Source organism: Salmo salar, chromosome ssa27 (genome assembly GCF_905237065.1).
Source record: "Salmo salar chromosome ssa27, Ssal_v3.1, whole genome shotgun sequence".
In the NCBI taxonomy this organism is placed as follows: domain Eukaryota; kingdom Metazoa; phylum Chordata; class Actinopteri; order Salmoniformes; family Salmonidae; genus Salmo; species Salmo salar.
In genome coordinates this window covers 30,403,028-30,417,500 of record NC_059468.1, presented here as the reverse complement: position 1 = coordinate 30,417,500, position 14,473 = coordinate 30,403,028, and the positions used below count along the sequence as shown (strand labels likewise).

The 14,473-nt window shown below is 44.1% G+C and overlaps 1 protein-coding gene across 4 annotated transcripts in view; it reads left to right on the top strand.

The window, feature by feature from the left end:
* The window catches only part of LOC106588927 (cytoplasmic dynein 1 intermediate chain 1), a 129,635-nt gene extending 115,617 nt beyond the window's left edge, over positions 1-14,018 (top strand). For 2 of the 4 annotated variants that reach the window (XM_014178483.2, XM_045709255.1), the window contains exons 15-17: positions 2,231-2,371; positions 5,535-5,660; positions 13,035-14,018. In XM_014178483.2, coding sequence (XP_014033958.2) covers positions 2,231-2,371; positions 5,535-5,660; positions 13,035-13,145 — 378 coding nt within the window. In that variant the 3' untranslated portion in view covers positions 13,146-14,018. The remainder of the gene's footprint in view (positions 1-2,230; positions 2,372-5,534; positions 5,661-13,034) is intronic. The other 2 variants (XM_045709257.1, XM_045709256.1) reach the window with 1 other exon arrangement.
* Positions 14,019-14,473: the final 455 nt, after the last annotated feature.

The window sequence follows — 14,473 nt, the reverse complement described above, 5'->3', positions numbered from 1 at the left end:
ATTATTGACATTACATTGCACTGGTCGTCCCTCAGGTTGTGGCAGGAGGACACATATTTGGCTGCCAAAACTGCACATTTTGTCTTTTATAGTTTTAAATGATTTGTACTGAATGATCATTTTGGGAAAGAAATATTCTCTTAGGTCTGAGTATTTGTCACAGTGTAATAGGAAATACAGTTATTTCTCTACCTCTCCTCTGGAGCAGAGTGAGCACAGCCTGTCCTCTCTGGGCAGCCGAGTTTGTCTGTGATGACCAGTCTCTATAGCCAGACTGTCCTCTCTGGGCAGCCGAGTTTGTCTGTGATGACCAGTCTCTATAGCCAGACTGTCCTCTCTGGGCAGCCGAGTTTGTCTGTGATGACCAGTCTCTATAGCCAGACTGTCCTCTCTGGGCAGCCGAGTTTGTCTGTGATGACCAGTCTCTATAGCCAGACTGTCCTCTCTGGGCAGCCGAGTTTGTCTGTGATGACCAGTCTCTATAGCCAGACTGCTCACTGAGTCTGTACCTAGTCAGTGTTTTCCTCAGTTTTCTATCAGTCACAGTGGTCAGATAGTCTGCCACCATGTACTGTCTGTTTAGAGACAAATAGCATTGAAGTTGACTTAGATTTTTTTGTGGTGTCTTTCCAATAGGTGATATATTTTTATTTTTGCTTTGTGATAATTTGGTCGGGCCATATTTTCTGAGTGCTGTCCTGAGGCTCTATGGAGTTGGTTTGGGTTAGTGATCTGAGCATCAGAACCGGCTGAGGGGACTCTTCTCTTGTTTCATCTCTTGACATTATAGGGCTGTGTGATGATATGTTTCAGGGTTGCTTATTTGTTCTATTCTAATAAGGAGGGCTATTGGCCCAATTCTGCTCTACATGAGTTATTTGGAGGTTTTCTTTGCACTTCAAAACTCTGCATGCAGTATTTTGATTGGATGTTTGTCCCATTTGGTAAATTCATTATTAGAGAGGGGTCCCCCATACTTCGCTGCCATTTTGAGACAGATTATAATTGGAATTTCCATTTTAATGTTACTTTTAATGGCATAGAATGCTCTTGTTGCTTTGTCTCTCAGCTCGTTCACAGCTATGTGAAAGCTTCCTGTGCTGCTGATATTTAGTCCTAGATTGATCTCTCTCTCTCACTGCACCCCCCCCTCTCTCTCTCCCTGCCTCTCTCTCTATGCTCCTCTCTCTCTCTGCCCCTCTCTCTCTCCCTCTCTCTGCCCCTCTCTTTCTATCTCCCTCTCTCTCTCACTGCATCTCTCTCTCTGCCTCTCTCTCTGCCTCTCTCTCACTACATCTCTCTCTGCCTCTCTCTCACTGCATCTCTCTCTCTGCCCCTCTTGCTCTCACTGCATCCCCCCTCTCGCTCTCTCTCTCTGCATCCCCCTCTCGCTCTCTCTGCATCTTCCTCTCTCTCTCTCTCTCTGCATCTCTCTCTGCATCCCCCCTCTCACTCTCTCTGCATCTTCCTCTCTCTCTCTCTCTCTGCATCTCTCTCTGCATCCCCCCTCTCACTCTCTCTGCATCTTCCTCTCTCTCGCTCTCTCTGCATCCCCCTCTCTCTCTCTCTGCATCCCCCTCTCGCTCTCTCTGCATCTTCCTCTCTCTCTCTCTCTCTCTCTGCATCTCTCTCTGCATCCCCCCTCTCACTCTCTCTGCATCTTCCTCTCTCTCTCTCTCTGCATCTCTCTCTGCATCCCCCCTCTCACTCTCTCTGCATCTTCCTCTCTCTCTCTCTCTCTGCATCCCCCTCTCACTCTCTCTGCATCTTCCTCTCTCTCTCTCTCTCTCTCTCTGCATCCCCCCTCTCACTCTCTGCATCTTCCTCTCTCTCTCTCTCTCTGCATCTCCCTCTCTCTCTGCATCTCTCTCTGCATCCCCCTCTCTCTCTCACTGCATCTCTCTCTCTCTGCCCTTCTCACTCTCACTGCATCCCCCTTTCTCGCTCTCTCTCTGCATCTCCCTCTCTCTCACTGCATCTCTCTCTCTCTGCCCCTCTCGCTCTCACTGCATCCCCCTTTCTCGCTCTCTCTCTGCATCTCCCTTTCTCACTGCATCTCTCTCTCTCTCTCTCTCTATCTCTTTCCCTCTGCAGCTTTTTAAAATTTGTTTCGTTCACACCTTAAGTATTTCACTGCAACTACATCTGGGACCCTGTGCATGTGACTAAATCATCTGTCTCTCTACCTCCCTGTCTGACTCATGCTCCCATCTCTCTCTGTGTGTTTCAGCACAATAAACCCCTGTACTCCTTTGAGGACAGCGCTGACTACGTCTATGATGTCATGTGGTCCCCTGTGCACCCGGCTCTGTTTGCCGCTGTGGACGGGATTGGCCGGCTGGATCTGTGGAACCTCAATAATGACACAGAGGTGACTGTGTGTGTGTGTGTGTGTGTGTGTGTGTGTGTGTGTGTGTGTGTGTGTGTGTGTGTGTGTGTGTGTGTGTGTTATGGAGAGAGAAAGACATGTCTCATTCTTTGTCACAGTATTGCATGTGTGTGTGTGTCCTCATCCGTGTGTTTGTGCTTGTTTGTGTGTTTGTATCCGTCTTTGCGTGTGTGTCAAAGCGTGTCCCCAGGGCCTCTCATGTTGGACTGGAGCCAAACCACACAGCCCAACACCAGCATTCCCAGCAGCCACCTCTTTGTGTGGGCGTTCCCTTCCCCACAAGCTCTCCCTAAATCAGCCCGGTGACATCTCCTCACCCACTCCCACCAAACGCACCATCAACGCTTCCACAACCATCATCATAACACTCCCTTCTCCTACCCACTGAAACCTTGTGACAGCAATGCTTAAAGGCTCCCACAACCATCTCCTCCACCAAACGCCCCCTCAACGTTCCCACAACCATCCCCTAACACTCCCCTCTCCTCCCCACTCAAAAGCTGTGACACCAGTACTCAAATGGTCTCACAATCATCATCTAACGCTCCTCCAACCACCCCATAAGGTTCTCCTCCACTCCAACCCTGTCCCACCAGCTCACAGCTGTCCACAGACCACTCTTCTTCCTCTTCTTCGATCCCAATATAAAAATATACCTTTTAGATCTGAGCAGCAATTTGATCATCTCACTTGACCCTTGTTGGCTTCTATCCATCATGTCATCATGTATACGTCCCAAAGGGCACCCTATTCCCGATAGTCTACTATTTCTGACCAGAGTCGATCCAAAATGGCACCCTATGCACTACATAGAGTGTAGGGTGCCATTTGGGTTGCAGCTATAGTGATTGATCACAACTGAAGAGATATTTCGGAGTTATTTCTGGCATGTATTGTTGGAGTAAAGCTCTGCTAGGTTACTCCATCAGTAACCTCATGGTGCAAGTATGTTGCCTTTCTAGCCCAGTCCTTGGTCTTTGCCTCGCCTTATTTGGCAAGTCTACAATCACTACGTAGCAGTATGTACCTCACCCATAGGTAGGAGGGGATGTGCCTGATCAGAAAACCAATGTTGAATTTCCGAATTGGTTTAAATTCGGTCAGGTTAGGGGGTTAACGTTAGGGTTATGGTAAGGTTAGGTTTTAGATTTTGGCTAGTCGGTCTGTCAATGGGATGCTGGTCACAGAAGTCCCCTTAGGCCAGGATTTAATTCAAGGCGCTTTATTGAACAGCACACTAGACAGCGGAACAATGCACCTTTTAAAGGCATTTTCCACAACGTTTGCGTAGATCACATTCACAGTAACCGCTGCGCATGTCAGGTCAAGCGTAAATGAAATGAGGTCACTGCTCTATAACATGCATTGGATTGAATCCCAGCCTTAGTCTCTCCCAGGTAGGAGGGCTCCCTCCACTACTGTCCTGTCACAACAAACTAAACCTTGCTAAGGTGGAGTAACTAAAACACTGCCCCTGTCCCCCAGAGGCTACTGCCCTCTGTCTACGTTGAGTTACTGAGGGGCGAGGAGGGGCACTGGGGGGCACAGAGGTCACCCTTTCATGGCTCAGGTCAAAAGTGAGATGAAAGGGGCGACCGCTCCCTCTCTTTTTGGCATTTCCACGGATACCATGTCCACAGACCCTCCTCTTTAATTATATATCTGGTCCATGATTGATATTCTCTCTCTCTCTCTCTCTCTCTCTCTCTCTCTTTCTGTCTTTACCTCTCCCTTTCTCCACCATTCCTCTCTCCCATGTTTAACCCCTACCCCTGATCCAGCGCCGTGATAGTAGCTGTGACATTTGGGCCTTGGGGTTTGCCCTTTTGGGACTATACCATTGGTTCCATTGTATCACTCAAGCACAGCTAGCTAAAGATATCCAATGCTATTTGAACCCAGGTCTGATGGACAGACACACACCCTTAATCCCAGTCTCTAACAGGGACAGGGGACTGGAGAAGGAAAGGGATTGAGTGTACAGTGTGCCCTGGTCAAACGTAGTGCACTATATAGTAAATAGGGTGCCACTCAGCCACTCCTTCCTTCAGCCTATCTCACGTCCCAGCCCTTCAGCAACAGTGTAGTCTGCAGGAAGAGTTCATTAAGGATGGACTGACTTCTCCAACAATGTGCTTTATGAGAAACATTTGGAGACACACACACACATGCATACATACACACACATGCAGACAAATACACACACACACCCTCTCTCTGTCTCTCTCAAACACACACACACAAACACTGCTAGATAGATAGAATGCGAGGAGCCCACAATGTTGCAACAGTCATCATAATGGCATTAGCCTAGTGGTGGAGGGCCTGGTTCTAATTTCCCCTTCACAAACACACAGCTTCCAGTCAGTCTAATAGCAGCCAGTCTGTGGTTAGCCATGCTCTGGAGCGGGGAAGCTGTCGTATTAGCCGACGTGATGCCGAGGCTTCTGTCTCCAACGACGACATGTGTCATAAACTAGTCCTATCTGTCAAGTGCAATAGTTCTTCAGCAGGCCCTGATAGCAGACATAATCATATATAGACTGGTCCCAGATCTTGATTGTGCTTTAGACAACCCCTCTGGCTGGACTGCGATAGCTAATGCACATACTGATCTGGGATCAGGCTATTACTCTGGGTCTACGTCCCAAATGGCACCCTATTACCTACATTGCACTTCTTTTGACAAGAGTCCTATGGGCCCTGTTCAAAAGTAGTGCACTATGTAGGGAATAGGGTGCGATTTGGGACGCATCGTGGATCATCTGTGTTCATTCCTCCTGAGCAGCCTATAGCCTCCAGGCTGTCCTGAGTGTAGTGGAGGACTATGAAGATTTATATGGCTCATTAAAAGTTTCATATTGTTATTTCACATGGAGCTGAAGTAGCCATAGTCTACTGGATGAAGACCTCAGTCTGTCTGAGAATCTGCTGGTGCTAATGTTATTATACTACTACCGCTATGAGTGAAACCTGAAATAGTAGTGTTGAGTTTTTTGCCACTGTCACCTTCGCTTGCTCTTTGGCAGTTCTTAGGAATGAGCATGTTTGTAAAACTGTAATGAATATACTATGCAGGTGAAACTGGATGGATGGGTGGATGTATGAATTGATGAATTGACTGTTGTAACCCTGTGTGCCCAAGGTCCCCACAGCCAGTGTGACTATCGAGGGAGCCTGCGCCCTAAACAGGGTGCGCTGGGGGTCGGGGGGCAAGGAGGTAGCCGTGGGTGACTCGGAGGGCCGTCTGTGGATCTACGACGCAGGAGAGGTATGATATGAACAAATGGCACCCTACATAGTGCACTACTTTTGACCTGGGCCCATAGGGTGCATTGTGTATGGAATAGAATGCCATTTTACTGAGTAACAAGAACAGTCTGTAGAGTCGTAAGTCATAAAGGTCCAATGCAGCCATTTTTATCTCAATATGAAATCATTTCTGGGAAACAATTAAGAACCTTACTCTTTTTTTATTTTATTAAAATGGTCAAAAACAAACAAAAATATCTTCTTCGCAAAGAGCTCAAACAAGAATTTTGCTAGGACTGTCTGGGAGTGGTCTGAGTTAGGGCCTAATTGGACGAGCATAATGGGAGGGATATGTAACCTGGAAATGAAATGTTATTGGCAGAGAGTTCTGAAACTCTGTTATTGGTCTATTAACGTTTACCGCCTGGTGATGTTGCCAGGCAGGTCAAAACGCCATCCCACCAAAAGAGGCAGACATTTCAGGCTCTTTTCAATCAGCTCTAACACTAAAACGGCCTTATCATTTTCTCAATTCCACAGTATTATTCCTACCTCATAGTGTGCATATAAAACACAGGAGATCATGTTTTCGATTGCACTGGGCCTTTAAGTATACAACCCATTCTTTTGGAAAATGTCTTCTAAGCTCCATTTAAGGGCCTAGTACGTGGTTCATCTCTTTTACTGTGTGTTTATTAACCCGTGAGGCAGCATTGCCATGGATGTTTGTATTTGAATTTCTCCACTATTCTTCCTATATCCTTCGTTCTTTTAAAACGGTATCTACATTACTTTTACCTCTACCACAGTCTTTTTGGGCTCTGGTTTGTGCTTTGTGTGTGTGGGGTGTCTTCTAAATTTAGTCCTCTGTAATGTGGTAATTGGAGAGAGGCTGGGTTTAACGTGTGGTTTCTCCATGTCTGTGTCCCAAATGGCATCCTATTCCCTATTTAGTGCACTAGTTTGACCAGGGCTCTGGTCAAAAGTAGAGCACTATGTAGGGAATGGGGTACAATTTGGAACTCCTCTCTCTCTCTCTCTCTCTCTCTCTCTCTCTCTCTCTCTCTCTCTCTCTCTCTCTCTCTCTCTCCTCTCTCTCTTCTCTCCCTCCTCTCTCTCTTCTCTCTCCTCTCTCTCCTCTCTCTCCTCTCTCTCTCCTCTCTCTCTCCTCTCTCTGGCAGCCTCCAGTGAAGTTTGAAGTGTTTTTATGTCCTGAAGAAAGTGAAGTTAGCGAACTCCTAAAAAAATTCTAAAACTAGAATGGATTGGGGGGTTCCTGAGTGGTGCAGTGGTCTAAGGCACTGCATCTCAGTGCAAGAGGGGTCCAGGCTGTATCACATGATTGGGAGTCCCATAGGGTGCCACACAATTGGCTCAGCGTTGGCCAGGGTAGGCCGTCATTTGTAAATAAGAATTTGTTCTTAACTGACCTTGAAAAGGTTACTTAGTTTTTTTTTTTTATAAAAGGTCTGGCAACAGTGCAACATATGGGGAAATGGAAAGGTGGATTAGCAAGCATCCTGCTGAGCTGTTAGTTATAGGCTACGTCCCAAATGACACACTGTTCCCTATATAGTGCACTACTTTTGACCAAGACCGATGGGGCTTTCGTCAAAAGTTGTGCACCAGTGAGTAGGGAATAGGGTGCAATTTGAGACACATGGAAGATCTCAAATGAATACTCCTCACGTCCTTTCTCCTTCTTAAAACCCATTGGATGAGAAGGCCAGAGGTCCCGCCCCTCTGACCGTCTCCTCCAATGGGTTTTGAGAAGGAGACGAGGACATCAAGATCTTCCCTCTGTCATAGTAGACTGTTTATGGCTCAATTATATTATTTTCTAAATCAATGATATCATTACCGATACAGTACATTCTAGTCATATTACATCACCAGGTCGTTTATGTAAAAACAAATTTGTTCTCGAAGACTTGGTTAAATAAAGATTAAATAGATATTCTGGCATATAATGATATACTTTAATATCCTGAATTGCATTTTCAGGGGATAAAATATCCCTGGTGTGTGAGATGGCATACACACTGAGATGTACAGAAATATATGGAATGAATAAGTTTCTTGTCACTGTTTTGTTTTCTGTTCATGTAGCGTGACATCGTTAAGTGCTCAGTAAATAACTTAATTGGCTTTCCTTGTAACTTATAATTGATTGTAATTCACTTAAAACTATACCATGGGTGCCAGCAGGTTTCTGCTTTAGCCAACTTGACTTGTCGCCATCTTGCCAAACCACATAGCTAGAGCCGTTGAATACAAAAACAATCAAGCAATCAGAATCCCAGGTCTATAAAATATGTTCCTTAGCAAAACTCATAGGCTATATGATGCACTACAATATCCAATCGTAGATCTTCATAGAACAATAGGCTATGACATGACATGGCACACTCTCCCTCTCTGGTTACATTTTTCTATTTTTCTTTTCTATTGTGTTATTGACTGTACGTTTGTTTATTTGTAAGTCTGTGTTGTTGTTTTTGTCGCACTGCTTTGCTTTATCTTGGCCAGGTCGCAGTTGTAAATGAGAACTTGTTCTCAACTGGCCTACCTGGTTAAATAAAGGTGAAATAAAAAAATACGTTAAAAGAAAATGCTCTTCTGTGCTCTTCGTCCCAAATAACACCCTATTCCCTATTTAGTGCACTACTATGGGCTCTGGTTAAAAGTAGTGCACTAAATAGGGAATAGAGTGCCATTTAGGACCCATGGTGTCCTCTAAAAGCTCTGGGCCTTGTCACAGAAAACATCTTAAGTGTTTTCCTTAAGGGTTTACCTTAAGGAATAATTACCTAAGGGAATTGTTTAAGGGCATTGCATAAAGCCCCTCAAATATTTATTTAGGTAAGGGCATACAGCACATTTTCCACATTTTCTTACATTATAGCCTTATTCTAAAATTGATTCACCTGTTTTTTTCCCCTCATCAATCTACACACAATACCCCATAATGAAAAAGCAACTGTTTTTTATAAATGTTTGCGAATGTACTTATATAAATGTTATATCAGGTTTTTATTATAAGTATTCAGACCATTTACTCAGTACTTTGTATTCAGGCCCCTTGACTTTTTCCACATTTTGTTACGTTTCAGCCTTATTCTAAAATAGATTGAATTGTTTTTTTCCCACATCAATCTACAAACAATACCCCATAATGACGAAGCAAATGTGTAAAAAAAAACTGAAATATCACATTTACATAAGTATTCAGACCCTTTACTCAGTACTTTGTTGAAGCACCTTTGACAGCGATTACAGCCTCGAGTCTTCTTGGATATGACGCTACAAGTTTGGCATGCCTACATTTGGGGAGCTTCTCCCATTCTTCTCTGCAGATCCTCTCAAGCTGTCAGGTTGGATGGGGAGCGTCGCTACACAGCTATTTTCAGGTCTCCAGCGATTTTCAAGTCCGTGCTCTGGTTGGGCCACTCAAGGACATTCAGAGACTTGTCCCGAAGCCACTCCTTCGTTGTCGTGGCTGTGTGCTTAAGGTCGTTGTCCAGTTGGAAGGTGAACCTTCGTCCCAGTCTGAGGTTCTCAGCGCTCTGGAGCAGGTTTTCATAAAGGATCTCTCTGTACTTTGCTCCATTCATCTTTCCCTCGATCCTGACAAGTCTCCCAGTCCCTGCCGCTAATAAATATCCCTCGAGCATGATGCTGCACCACCATGCTTCACCGTAGGGATGGTGCCAGGTTTCCTCCAGACGTGATGCTTGGCATTTAGGCCAAAGAGTTCAATCTTGGTTTCATCAGACCAGAGAATCTTGTTTCTCATGATCTAAGAGTCTTTAGGTGCCTTTTGGCAAACTCCAAGCGGGCTGTCGTGTGCCTTTTACTAAGGAGTGGCTTCAATCTGGCCACTCTACCATAAAGGCCTGATTGGTGGAGTGTTGCAGAGATGGTTGTCTTTCTTGAAGGTTCTCCCATCTTCACAGAGGAACTCTGGAGTTCTGTCAGAGTGACCAACGGGTCACCTCCCTGACCCTGACCAAGGCCCTTCTCACCCGATTGCTCAGTTTGGCCGGGCGGGCAGCTCTAGGAAGAGTCTTGGTGGTTACAAACTTCTTCCATTTAAGAATGATGGAGGCCACTGTGTTCTTCAATGCTGCAGACATTTTTTGGTACCTTTCTCCAGATCTGTTCCTCGACACATTCCTGTCTCGGAGCTCTACGGACAATTTCTTCGGCCTCGTGGCTTGGTTTTTGCTCTGACATGCACTGTGGGACGTTACATAGACAGGTGTGTGCCTTACCAAATCATGTCCAATCAATTGAATTTACCACAGGTGGACTCCAATCAAGTCATAGAAACATCTCAAGGATGATAAATGGAAACCAGATGCCCCTGAGGGTCCGAATACTCTTGTAAATAAGGTATTTCTGTTTTTTATTTTTAATACATTTTCAGAAATGTCTAAAAACCCGTTTTCGCTTTGTCATTATGGGGTATTGTGTGTAGATTATTATTTTTTTGTACCTTTATTTCACTAGGCAAGTCAGTTAAGAACAAATTCTTATTTTCAATGACGTCCTAGGAACAGTGGGTTAACTGCCTTGTTCAGGGGCAGAACAATTGATTTTTACCTTGTCAGCTCAGGGATTCGATCTTGCAACCTTTCGGTTACTAGTCCAACGCTCTAACCACCAGGCTACCTACCGCCCCAAAAGATTGATGAGGAATACTTTCCGAATGCACTGTACATACGGGGTTTTACGGTAGTTTGAAGGCATACAGTTGAAGTCAGAGGTTTACATACACCTTAGCCAAATACAATGAAACTCTGTTTTTCACAATTCCTGACATTTAATCCTAATAAAAATTCCTCGTCTTTGGTCAGTTAGGATCACCACTTTATTTTAATCATGTTAAATGTCAGAATAATAGTAGGGAGAATGATTTATTTCAGCTTTTATTTTTTCATCACATTCCCAGTGGTTCAGAAGTTTACATACAGTCAATTAGTATTTGGTAGCATTGCCTTCAAATTGTTTAACTTGGGTCAAACGTTTCAGGTAGCCTTCCACAAGCTTCCCACAATAAGTTGGGTGAATTTTGGCCCATTCCTCCTGACAGAGCTGGTGTAACTGAGTCAGGTTTGTAGGCCTCCTTGCTCGCACACTTTTTTTCAGTTCTGCCCACACATTTTCTATAGGTTTGAGGTCGGGGCTTTGTGATGGCCACTCCAATACCTTGACTTTGTTGTCCTTAAGCCATTTTGCCACAACTTTGGAAGTATGCTTGGGGTCATTGTCCATTTGGAAGACCCATTTGCAACCAAGCTTTAACTTCCTGACTGATGTCTTGAGATGTTGCTTCAATATATCCACATAATTTTCCTACCTCATGATGCTATCTATTTTGTGAAGTGCACCAGTCCCTCCTGCATCAAAGCACCCCCACAACGTGATGCTGCCACCCCCGTGCTTCACGGTTGGGATGGTGTTCTGCAGCTTGCAAGCCTCCCCCTTTTTCCTCCAAACATAACGATGGTCATTGTGGCCAAACAGTTCCATTTTTGTTTCATCAGACCAGAGGACATTTCTCCAAAAAGTACGATCTTCGTCCCCATGTGCAGTTGCAACCCGTAGTCTGGCTTTTTTTCTGGCGGTTTTGGAGCAGTGGCTTCTTCCGTGCTGAGCGGCCTTTCAGGTTATGTTGATATAGGACTCGTTTTACTGTGGATATAGATACTTTTGTACCTGTTTCCTCCAGCACCTTCACAAGGTCCTTTGCTGTTGTTCTGGGATTGATTTGCACTTTTTGCACCAAAGTACGTTCATCTCTAGGAGACAGAACGCGTCTCCTTCCTGAGCGGTATGACGGCTGCGTGGTCCCATGGTGTTTATACTTGCTTACTATTGTTTGTACAGATGAGCGTGGTACCTTCAGGTGTTTGGAAATTGCTCCCTAAGATGAACCAGACTTGTGGTGTACAATTTTCTTTCTGAGGTCTTGCCTGATTTCCCATGATGTCAAGCAAAGAGGCACTGAGTTTGAAGGTAGGCCTTGAAATACATCCACAGGTACACCTCCAACTGACTCAAAGATGTCCATTAGCCTATCAGAAGCTTCTAAAGCCATGATATCATTTTCTGGAATTTTCCAAGCTGTTTAAAGGCACAGTCAACTTAGTGTACGTAAACTTCTGATCCACTGGAATTGTGATACAGTGAATTATAAGTGAAATAATCTGTCTGTAAACAATTGTTGGAAAAATTACTTGTCATGCACAAAGTAGATGTCCTAACTGACTTGCCAAAACTATAGTTTGTTAACAAGAAATGTGTGGAGTGATTGAAAAACGAGTTTTAATTACTCCAATCTAAGTTTATGTAAATTTCCGACCCCAACTGTATAGCAAAAATAGTATCTGGTTACCATGGAGATGGCCTCATTTACTGGCTAAAGTCTCCTCAAAGAGATCGCTTTAATTTTGTTAGATTGCAAAATAGAACTTCTACAATCAAGACAGGATAACCAAATTGCTTCAGAAGATGATAAACCACGTTTCTTATAGTTACGTTTTTCTCAACTTGTTTAAATTACTTTCTAGTAAGTCAAGCTAGCTTAGAGTTGATATAGCTAACTAGCTAGCTTTGGAGCCATGGATTGTGCTCCTTCCATTGTTTAGCTAAGTAGCTACCTAGCTGGTTGATGTTTTCCTTTTGAAGCTAACCAGAGCAGATGAAAGTAACATTCACCTCCACAAATGCTGTTTACATTGATATCCATACTGAATGATGCAGGTAAGGGACTTCATGGGCACTCTTAACTTTTTCACTTAATTTAAGGGGGAAGTTCACCTTAAAATGTTTTGTGTAACGGAGTTAAATTTAAGGAAACGTTAAGGGGGAAATTAACTTTGTTTTATGCAACCGGGCCCTGCTTGGTCGCGGTCCCCTCCCACCTCCTTATTGCTGGTTAATTATAGCCTGCAGAGTGGTAACTGTATGTGACAGCCTGGGTGGCAGCCACGGCAACTAACCAAGCGGGCTTCTCATTTTACTTTCACCGCAGTGCTCCGCCATGACACGTTACGAGAAGTCAGTCACATAGAACTTGTAACGAATGAAACATAGATATGAGTGTGTAACGACGATCGTCACTTGACGATTAACTAGATCAGCATGAAGCTTCAACTAAAAGCTCCAGAAGTATTATTTGTGGTGTCCTCTTTCCTTGAGGGTAGAACATAGACACAACCGTACATATACTGGACTGTATTTGCTCATGAGGCTAAACCAGCCAATCTGATTTTGACAAAGACTCAGTAATTGATTAAAACATAATCCTTAGTATATGAAATACCATTGGGGGTATGGATACCAGTGTGAGTGGATACATTGTTTTTCTCTCTGTGTTTCCTCTCAGCTGGCAGTGCCCCACAGTGAGGACTGGGCACACTTCACCGACACCCTGATGGAGCTCAAAGCCAACCGGGCCGACAGGGAGGAGGAAGGGCCTGTGGAACTGACGCCATAGGATTGGATGGATCACTTACCGTGGGATCCAATGGGATCACCATCCAAGCGTCGACAGGCACAGTGGGAAGATCACTAGGGGATCCAGCCTATCAGAAGGCTTTGTTCTTACACCTTTATGACATCATTCCACAAACCTATCTAAGCAGCAGCATGTGTTCTAGACCCCGCCCCTTCAGTCTCTGTGACAGCTACTTAACAGCTGTATGTCCAGGCTAGGACCTTCTCTACTCTATTTGCGTCACTGTTTTTGGGGGGGATTTATTTTGTAGTAATTTATGTTAATGTACGTTAGTTGTATAAGACTAACTAGAGAACATCTAGCTTCTTTTCATTTTATTAATTGATTGATTTATTTAATTGATGTGGTCAGTTGTCATTCAGAGGTATTGCTTATAACCTAAATGAACTCCATATCAAATCATAGGTCCTACTACAGTTGTGAAGCCCTATGAAACTTGCAGTGAGAACTGTTAGACTGGGCCTATAGAGCTCTATATTGTCATGTTTCAAAAGTCTCATGTTCACAGTGGTTTTGTTGTGCTTTTCTCTGTACCCAACCCCCTGCATGCATGCATGCAACACATTTACGGATTCATACAGCTTCCTAGACATGTCAGCATATGTTGTGGATGTATGTAACTGCTTTATGTCATTGTTATAGGACTATAATGTACAGTTGAAGTCAGAAGTTTACATACACCTTAGCCAAATACATTTAAACTCAGTTTTTCACAATTCCTGACATTTAATCCAAGTAAAAATTCCCTGTTTTAGGTCAGTTAGGATCACCACTTTATTTTAAGAATGTGAAATGTCAGAATAATAGTAAAGAGAATGATTTATTTCAGCTTTTATTTCTTTCATCACATTCCCAGTGGGTCAGAAGTTTACATACACTCAATTAGTATTTGATAGCATTGCCTTCAAATTGTTTAACTTGAGTCAAACGTTTTGGGTAGCCTTCCACAAGCTTCCCACAATAAGTTGGGGGAATTTTGGCCCATTCCTCCTGACAGAGCTGGTGTAACTGAGTCAGGTTTGTAGGCCTCCTTGCTCGCACACTTTTTTTCAGTTCTGCCCACACATTTTCTATAGGATTGAGGTCAGGGCTTTGTGATGGCCACTCCAATACCTTGACTTTGTTGTCCTTAAGCCATTTTGCCACAACTTTGGAAGTATGCTTGGGGTCATTGTCCATTTGGAAGACCCATTTGCGACCAAGCTTTAACTTCCTGACTGATGTCTTGAGATGTTGCTTCAATATATCCACATAATTTTACATCCTCATGATGCCATCTATTTTGTGAAGTGCACCAGTCCCTCCTG